General features: G+C 38.3%; 1 protein-coding gene across 2 annotated transcripts; it reads right to left on the bottom strand.

Annotated features, from left to right (window-relative positions):
• Positions 1 to 3,122: 3,122 nt before the first annotated feature.
• On the bottom strand, positions 3,123 to 4,642 carry LOC131685461 (uncharacterized). Of its 2 annotated transcripts, XM_058969194.1 has the most exons (4): positions 4,560 to 4,642; positions 4,300 to 4,464; positions 3,777 to 4,235; positions 3,123 to 3,694 (listed from the first exon to the last, which is right to left on the bottom strand). In XM_058969194.1, exons 2-4 carry the CDS (start codon positions 4,331 to 4,333, stop codon positions 3,603 to 3,605), a joined length of 585 nt encoding a protein of 194 aa, XP_058825177.1. In that variant the 5' UTR covers positions 4,334 to 4,464; positions 4,560 to 4,642; the 3' UTR covers positions 3,123 to 3,602. The 2 variants fall into 2 exon arrangements, with proteins under 2 accessions (XP_058825177.1, XP_058825176.1); XM_058969193.1 differs by having other exon boundaries at positions 3,129 to 4,235; positions 4,560 to 4,632.
• Between the last annotated feature and the right edge of the window lie 5,398 nt (positions 4,643 to 10,040).

Raw genomic sequence — 10,040 nt, 5'->3', positions numbered from 1 at the left:
TTTCAAATGGATTGAAGAATCAAAGCAAAACTAAAACGTGTTGTGAGACATCTGTCTGTCAGGCCTGCAATTACAAAAAGGATGATGGGTTAATTTTTATAAAGGAAGTGAATTTCTAAACGATATTCTTAAAGGTAAATACAAATTATTTTGATATGGAATATAAAAGTGATGATAAGAAATTACATTTACTTTATTGCGCAATTTGGTAAAGTTTTAGTTCATGAAGTTTTGAAGTATTGCAAAACCTACTCTGAATTATAAAAGGTTATGTTATTTTTGTCATATTGCGACCATGAACGTCCTGCATTACGTCGGAGAATCCATCCGCCCAATAAAGGAAGGATATGCGGTTTTCGCAGCTTTTCTTACTTGCAATAATATCCGCCGAAGTAAAATGAGCATAACATATAATTTCGGCGCTTACCGGAGAAGTGCAAGAGCTGCTTTCATTTATGAAACACTGGAGAGGAAATTTTGAAAAAGGTGGTAAAATTTCCGGATGCACCAAAATAGCTCAGGCACGCGTGAACAACACATTTTTTCTTTTCTGAAAAATAACCAATGTCAGCGGTTATTAAAACAAAAAATATTTAAGTAACGTCAGATCTTTGCTGTTATATCTTTGATAGATTTCTATAACTTACCTAACGTTTTTCTTGCCGTTTTGGATTCCGTGTTGAAGATATTAGAGAAGGTTTCGTAAATACCAAAATAATTCACCGTAGTTTGACGGATGTCAAATTTCCCATCATCATTTTTACATACTTGCCATCTGTGAGTCAATCGCGCTTTGATTCGCCAATACAAAAACCAAACGTAAACAAGGTCACTCATTATTAAGAGTACTTATTCAAAAGGTCCTAAGTGACATTGAGCTCGAACTGAGAAAAACGAGGCTGAAGTTTCATGGACCTAAAACAAATCGACATAGATTTTTCATTAGGGCTTAAATCGCAAATGAAAACAAACTGCGTTTTCGCTATTATGACATTATGCAACAAAAATACTACAAGATTGAGGTGAAAATTAGTTAAAATGGTTTTTAGTTCGATGTATAATTAAAGAAAACAAAACGGCGAAACATGCATTTTCTTCGAGATTTCGACTCAGGCCCTTCTTCTCATATGGAATATAAAGGCCAAACTTACATTTTTAGACAGAAGCGGGCGTACGGTTATTATTCACAAATAAAAGAATAAACGGAGGTTCTGTTATATAAATGATAAGCAATATCTACTATGATCATGTCTACTCGATAGTTGTTGCACATAAACATTCGAATATTTCGATATTTTCATGAAATTCAAAGAAAAGATCTCGACTAACATATGATTAGGGCCGTAAAGCCAATGATGTCAAACCGAGAAAAATGGGAATGAAGTTTAGCATATCTTTTTTTATTCATTAATTAAAGTGGTCTATTATGCCTAATGAAAAAATATCGCTATTTGGTAGATAAAACATTATTATTTCACGTCAAAATACAAAATAGAAGCAAAACATTACATATCACCACTTTTTTAACAAAATGCAATTTACGTCCTTTTTGCACACTACTGGCATCCCTGGTGGATTATCGGCCGTTTGCTCCACGCCGTTTACATCAATGCATTAGTTTTGTTTTGGCTTTCAAGTCCTTGCCTTGCGCCGTTTACTTGACTTGTTTGTTTTGTTTTGGTTTTTGAGCCGCAAGTTAACGGTGCAAAAGTTATAAAAAATTTGCTTGTTCCTGCTTCTGATTACGAGCATTCTGATTGTGGAAACGGCCCAAATCGCCCGGTGGATCACAAGTGAAACCGTACAGTCAAAGAATAACTGGGCCACGGGTTTGTGAATTTTGACGGTGTCTATTACGATGCCGTGGAGACCACCAGAGTTTAGTACGTAGTGCTCGACAATATCGAATGTGCCGAACCGCGGGAGTTTATGCGGGACGGGTTTCCCTGCGTCAAGTACACGGACCATTTTCTTCGTGACCACACTGTTGTACAGTATACTGTTGGAATTTCTGGGCATTTAGTGATTCTGTCTCGGTCAGATCGGTATCGCCGTCGAAAAATTGCTCACGCTGGGAGGCGTCGGAATCTGGTGGATTGTCGATATCGTGCTATTAACGAACAATCTGCTGCCCGGGGATGGGAGTAACTGGAACTGGAGGTGTAGCGTAGGGAGAGGTAAGTGGCTTACGGGTTTATCTTCAACGGAATGGGTGTTGATTGGTTGAATTTCATTTTAGTTATAGTGTGACAATTGAATAGAGGAAACAGACTGATCGACTATGGGAATGGATGATATGTTTCTACAATACCATGGCTTTCGAGGGCGCCATCGAGGAGCCGCCTGGATGTTAACGTAGGAGATGCCATATGTGCGCGACTGCTAATAACCAATCGGGATTTGGAACCGGAACTGATTTGTGTTGATTCCCGCCGGAAGAAAGGCAAAATTGGTGTACTTCGCGAGGAATACATTTTTGGTTGCAGCATCAATTTGGTACAGAAAACTCGTAGTTCAAGTGCTGGCGAAACAGTAATGGAAATTACTGCGGTCGGCAAAGCGATATTAGCCGTGGAATATAAATCTAACGAAGAGTTGAAGGAGTTTTGTGATGAAATAGGGAATCACCTAGCGGGATAGTGTAAGAATTTTATGATTATATTTTCTCGTTAACCGATTCTCTAGTTTGTAATTAATTTTTTAATGTAAAACTTTCCATAACATCTCTCCTTGTCCTGCTCCTGACAAATAGTTCATCCACCAGACTCTCGTTCGCTTAATAAATTTCAAATTACAATTGGATTATTTTTTAATGGCACGAAAAATCAGAAAGCATATCGTTACTGACCATTTTGGGTAGCGTCCAAAATCTAGTATTAAATGTTTTATTCGAAAGTAGAACTGTTTTATCGTTAAATTGTAAATAAATTCAGCTATTTCAAACAACTTTGTCACTGGGATCTACCAATAAGTGGTTTAAACTAAAGGGCTCAAACGCGCTTACGTTTTATTTGAAAGTCAGTCAAGGACTCAAGTTAACGGCTCAAAAGCCAAAACAAAACAACCATGTGAAGTAAACGGCGCAAAGCAAAGGACTTGAAAACCATATCAAAACAAAAATTTTGATTTGGCTTTTAAGTCCTTTGCTTTGCGCCGTTTACTTCAACATATGTTTTTTGTTTTGGTTTTGAAGCCGTTAATTTGAGTCCTTGACTGACTTTCAAATACAACGTAAGCACGTTTAAGCCTTTTACCGTTGAAATATATATAATACTGTTGTATTTTATGTAAAATAATAAACGTTGCATTTTTATTTTTATTGTCAGCATATACACAAACAATCATATGAGAGGATCACACTCGCTAAACAAAGGGTTACATCAATTTCTTCTTCATGAAGTTCCATGTCCATATCCATATCGAAGTTATCGGGAGCTTATTCACTGGTTTCCGACCTCTTTTTTTGGGAACTATTTCTTTGAGGAACGTTTCGTAGTATGGTTTGTTTTTAATATATTTTAATTGCTTCCTCAAATCATCCAACTTAGCTTGTGGCAAAGCGATTGGCTTTCTGTTAATTGGATCCGGTCAAACAACAGTTCTTATATTAGCACTCCCAAATATGAACTGTGACCAGGTTGGATTTGATATATCGTATTTGAGCTCAATACATCCGGGAAGTGTCGTTTGGTACCTGAAGCACATAATTTTTTGAAATCTTAAACCATTACCATCACTATCAGGAGAAGGCTTTTTGAATATTTTGTCCAAATCACCGGCAAAGTAAACCGAGCGTTTGAAGATTTTTCCAGATATTCGACAGATTCGGGAAGAATCCCTTGATGAGTGGACGGAAGAGATGATATGGTTAAGCTTTGATTCTGTTCGGGTATCGCCACACAAATTTATCGTCTTTTCCGTTGCTAACTTCTTCGGAGTATTACTTTTCGGCATAGCCAGATCTAATGGAACATCGCTAGTGTGGATCGTTAAATTTAAAGGATGCTCGTTCTCAATCATTGATACTGACAGATCTAGTGGAAGTGTTTGTCGGGGATCAGTGAATGTTATGACTCCGCTTCTTCTTATCGGCGTTGACGATATAATCATCGAAACACCTTCGTTTGTAGTTTTGTTTACAAATTCTACTTCCTCGAAATTTGCAACCGTGGGAGTATCAGCAACTATACTTGCCACCTCTTCCCCAACTGGAGGGTCAGAAATACCAGCGGCCACTGAAAAAGAAAATAGTACATTGCTTTGTGTATAGACAAAACAGTAAGTTGAGGTAATACTTACGAAGAAGTAAGTCGAATCCTGTTGACGAGAACATTATTACAAATCGTAAATCGATCAGTAGTATTCGGGAGGTTTGCTTTTTTGCCGTTCACTCTGTTTGTTTATGTTTGTTTTCGTACAGTTGTTGAGCCGTTGAATGAATTTTGAATATAGCGTAAGCGTTTACTGTTAAATTGTAAAAAAATTAAGCTATTTAAAAAAGCTTTGTCACTGGGATCTACTAATAGGTGGTTTGAACTAAAGGGCTCAAAAACGCTTACGTTGTATTTGAAAGTCAGTCAAGGACTCAAGATAAAGGCTGAAAAGCCAAAACAAAACAAACATGTGAAGTTAACGGCGCAAAGCAAAGGACTTGAAAGCCAAATCAAATCATTTTTATTATTTGGCTTTCAAGTCCTTTGCTTTGCGCCGTTTACCTCAACATGTTTGCTTTGTGTTGGTTCTGCAGCCGTTAATTTGAGTCCTTCACTGACATTCAAATATAACGTAAGCACGTTTGAGTCTTTTAATATATAATATTATAACAAAGTTTTACTTGGTTTTACTGTTTTTGTTAGCAATGTTGCACAGGTTATTTACAAAGAAAATAGTGATGCAAGAAGTCCATTATTGTTTGAAGGATCAGGCAATAACAATTATTTACAAAAATTGGAAAAAACGACCAACCACAAATTTGACATATTAAATATTAATATTAAATTTTTTACATTTGATACGATAACTCTTTGGTTGGAAATCGACATCAATAAAGTCAATAAAACCTATACAATAATAAAATCCTCCTAAAATAACTCACAAGATTATATAAGGACAAAAAGTAAAGGTCCGGAATGCCAATTCAAGCGCTTAATGCAGCTAAGCCGTAAACTGAAGCAAAGGGCGTGAAAACCATTCGTTTAATATGGATTGTGCGCCGTTTACTGTGAACTATAATAACATAATTTTGATAATGTTTTTCGAATATAAACTCACAATAGCGTAAAGAATGAATAATAAGGATGCTATTTATACAATAAAACGAAAAACATGAATTTGGCTTTACGGCCCTAATCATATGTTAGTCGAGAGATGCACGCGCCCTTTCATTTACATTGGGTTTCTATGCGCCCATTTGTTGAGCCCTATTAAAAAGTATACTGTCAAGCTCGCCCATTTACCCAGCCCTACCCAGCAAGACAGAGTCAGTTTAGCCCATTTACCGCGCCCTTCTGAAAATTATGTACACGGTTTAGCCCTTCCGCAAATGGTGGTTGCTGAAGGGCGAAATCACGACTGGGATGCAAATTGGGCGTAAGCATTTTTTTAGTTTCTACCCACTAAAAGCACATAGGAATTAAATTCTTTGTTATATTGTCATAAGGTTTAACGAAAAATGCTTCCGGAAAAACACGGTCATAAAGTAATTTATACCTACAATAAAAACTACATTTGGAAAACCTTCGCCGAATATTGAAACTGATTTTTCTCCATTTGAGTACATTGCGACTTAGGCCCTAATGAAAGATCTGTGTCGAAATCCCTATTCCCAGTTAAGCTCAGCCGGAATTGAACTGGAATTCTGGCTGGTTTCAGTTCGTACACGGGCTCCAGTGACACAACCGATTCTAACTAGAATCGGTTGTGTCACTGGAGCCGGAATGCGAACTGGAACCAGCCAGAATTCCGGTTCATTTCCGGCTGAGCTTAACAGGGTTTGATATGTGTTTTGATGGAATTATGCCAATATAGTCAAAGGACTATGCTCTTTAGGTGAATAATACTAAAAACATGAAATGTTTAGTACTAATGCAGTGTGTTATGTATGAATGTGATTTGGTTATATTAAACACTTTTAGTTTCGGTTTAAAACTCTTCATCAACAGTATCTTTATTTCCTCAACTTAATCTACTTATACTAAATAATACATGTAAACCTTAAAGCTAATTTTCCTATCAGATAGTTAGTTTCGTTCTAATAGGCGGGGCTTCGAAAGCTCGCCATGAATGTTTCTTACGGCTAAAGTTACTTCTATGGCTGTCTCGCCAGTGTGCGCATATGTTTATGGAGAAAGGAGGAGCTTAGTCGAATAGTCAGTTCTCTTGCGTCATATTCTCTCTACTCTCTTGTTCGTTTCGCATCGGTATTTTGAGCTGACCTTCATGGCTTAGCCGGTGCTGTCTGTCTTACTGTTTTTGTTTGTTGGAATTTGCTGTGGTATGACTTTACTGTTCGGAAGGCATGATTTATTACGGTTAAGTATTCGTTCTTGGTTTTGGGTTTAAGCTTGTGTTGTATTTTTTTTATTGCGTGCTAGAAACATGCATATGTTTTGAGATTTGGACGTGAGTTTGGTTCTGTGGCTTGTATGTAGATCGGTTTTCCGGTTTGAATGTAGGTCTGTTTACGAGGTGCTAAAGATGCAGGTCTGTTTTAGAAATGTGTTTGGTTGATTATTACTAGCTGTGAAAAACATAGTTGTTTGGTACTGTACATGTTGTCTTTTGTACGAAGTGGGTTTTTGTGTCAATGGGGCTAAGTGTTATGCTTGGAATTCATGGTCTGAGTGTTTGATTTATTTAAGCGCTGTCAGTAATTTTCGTGTGCTATGGTTTTCGTCATGTTTGATGTAAGATTTTCGAGTCGTGGGAAACTATCGGCTTGAGATGCGATGTTGCGTCGTAGGTTGGGTCAATTGATATTATGTTTGGGGTATGGTTGATATTGGTGTAGTACAGGTATAGTACAGCAGTTTCTAAGCGCTTTAGAATGATGCGTCCTTTTGAAAATTATAATACCTTTCACATAGGTCTTTTTTCGGGCCCAAGAATCATACGACGCTGCACATAAGGCTTTTTTCAGCAAAGGTAGCTCTTACGACGAATATTGAATTTCTTCAAAGTTTTCGACAGAATGAGCACCGGAATACGAATGTTCTTCATTACTATGGTAAATAGTTGTACTGGATTTAACAGAAGTCTTGCAGAAAAAAAATTGCGGGAAATTTTAGTTTATATTAACAAACCATTGGCTGGAAGTGGTTAAAACCAACGAATGGCATGTTGTTTTAGAATAACTAAGCTTTCCAAATATCATTTAATTTATTATACTTTCTAAATTCAACTTCGAAAATAAGTCGCATGAACAGAAGAAAATAATTTCTTTTATTTTGATGCTTACGACATTTTTACTAGGTACCTATGTGCAGTGGGAACAACATAGAATGAAATGAATCTTGCGTCGTTTTTGCATGGCGCCTATGAACAGTTGCAGAGGTTTTGAAATGTTTCACGCATAGGTCCTTCCCAGTGAGCAAATTTTCTGGCAGAGACCGCTCTGCTAGATTTCTGTAAGTCTTGGTTTGGCAGCCCTGTCAGATTTCTGCGCGCATCCTGTCGGGTTAGTTGAGCTAGGGCGAACTCGGTTTCGCTCGCGTTTTCTGGCAAATTTCGCCAGGAACCGAGCAAAACCCTGGCATAACTCGGACATAAACTGTGCAAAGATGCTGGCAATTCCTACCTGGTAAAATTTTGCACGAATCGAGCAAAACATCTGACAAAGATGTGGCAGGAAGCGTGCAGAGATCTTGGTCGTACATTTCTGGCTCGATTCTAGATAAAAGTGAGCAGCATCGGTTGGTGTAACCGCTTCTGTCAGAAACGGTTGTTGCATTTGAGCGAATTCGTTGCCAGAATTCTCGCACAAATCGCGCAAAACGCTCGCAGAAACTCTGCCAGCATCAGTTTCGCTTTGCTCAACTTTTGCTAACTCTCTGCTTGCCACGCTGACCGGGTTTCAATTTAAAAGGTCTCAAGTGCAAAATTTCAAAATATGATCATGAAAACTTTGCGACTTTTTATATAATGCTTGTTATTTTGATAAATACTGGGTATAATGAATCCTGGTTTTCGATATTCGTTAGCTATGTTGTAATCACATGCTGTGCTGCAAAGAACTCAGTTTGTTTACATTTGTCACTACGGACCATTTGAATCGGCACTCTTGAAATATTAACGTCGCCCAGTAAAGTTCAGCCGAATATGAGCTGGAATTCTGGCTGGTTCCAGTTCGAATACGGGCTCCAGTGACACAACAGATTCTAACTAGAATCGGTTGTGTCACTGGAGCCGGAATACGAGCTGGAACCAGCCAGAATTCCGGTTCATTTCCGGCTGAGCTTAACTGGGTGGTAACACCCGGTCAAACCATTCGGAATTCTGAATGGAGTCAGTATAGATTCCAACTCAAATACAACAACCGATTGAGTCGGAATCGGTTGTTGCATTTGAGCTGGAATCCATACTGACTCCATTCAGAAATCCGAACCGGTTTTGGAATGAGTTTAACTGCCCTCTAAGACCCAGTTAAACTCATTCCGGAACCGGTTCGGATTTCTGAATGGAGTCATTATCCTTCTAAGAACGGTTGGTTTCAAAATCGTCCAATGAAGGACGTTCGTTGGACCAATTTGGACAACGTCCAAATAACCGTTCAACAAACGTCCATCGTTTGACCCGTGTTGAACGATTTTGAAACAATTTTTTGGACGTCTCAGTGGGTGGGCATTAGGGACCGTCCATAAATGACGTAGCATTTTTTGAGTGATTTTTAACACCCCCCTCCCCCATCGTAGCATTTCGTCACAAACCTCTAAGTACCCCCCCTAGTAATTACGTAGCTTGACGGTAACTCTCCCCCCCCCCCCTTGTCCCGTAAAATAAAAAAAATAAAAAACGATGTTAGTTTTTCCCCTTAAAAAAAGCTACGTAGCATGCACATAACCCCCTACCCCCTCTGTCATCACACATGATCACAAAATACAAAACTCCCCCCTCCCCCATATAATGCTAAGTCATTTATGGATAATCCCTTAGGCTGTACACGCCGATGAAGTCGACTAGTAAGTCGACATAAATTGACTTTTCCCGGTCAGCGTGGCAAGCAAAAAGTTAGCAAAAGTCCCAGTGAGCAAATTTTCTGGCAGAGACCGCTCTGCTAGATTTCTGTAAGTCTTGGTTTGGCAGCCCTGTCAGATTTCTGCGCGTATCCTGTCGGGTTAGTTGAGCTAGGGCGAACTCGGTTTCGCTCGCTAGATCGAACTCGTGTGCAGCATCGGTTGGTTTAATCTGCTTCTGTCAGGGCTGCCAAACCAAGACTTACAGAAATCTAGCAGCGCGATCTCGACCAGAATTTTTTTTTTATTTTTAAATTTTCTCAAATTATGTTTTTTTTCCAGAGACGAACTACAAAAAGCTTCGTCACTGAGTCGCTTGTCAATATTTTTGCATAGAAGAGTTACAGAATGTTACTGAAATGATACATTATAATGAACAAAAGTTTTGATCATTTCGTTTCACCAAAATTTCTGAAAAATCGCAAAAGTATTTTTTTTTTCGCTGAAACCTTTACTCTCCCCTTAACAAACATTATCATCATTTTGATAGCAGCGCAGCCCTATGTGTCGTTTTGTCGTTAGAAAACGAATACACTTTTCTATGACTCATTTATAAAGTACAATCTGTAACTGTATTAGTGTGTTGTTTTCCTCCACCTGTTAAAATGTTCTGATATAGGTAGAGAAAAACAAATCGACAATTGACTTATTTGACGTCTAGGACACCAACACAGTTGCAATGTGTATAGACAACATACATATAAAGCTATGTTTTCAATTCGCCATCTGATTTAACCTCATTTGGCAAAAAAACTACCCGATTTAACCTCAATCTCGCACTAACACAACTCCACATAGATTAGTCAATAC

The sequence above is a fragment of the Topomyia yanbarensis genome, chromosome 2, assembly GCF_030247195.1.
Source record: "Topomyia yanbarensis strain Yona2022 chromosome 2, ASM3024719v1, whole genome shotgun sequence".
In the NCBI taxonomy this organism is placed as follows: Eukaryota; Metazoa; Arthropoda; class Insecta; order Diptera; family Culicidae; genus Topomyia; species Topomyia yanbarensis.
The sequence above is the reverse complement of the archived record's forward strand: the minus strand, read 5'-3'. Positions and strand labels throughout refer to the sequence as shown.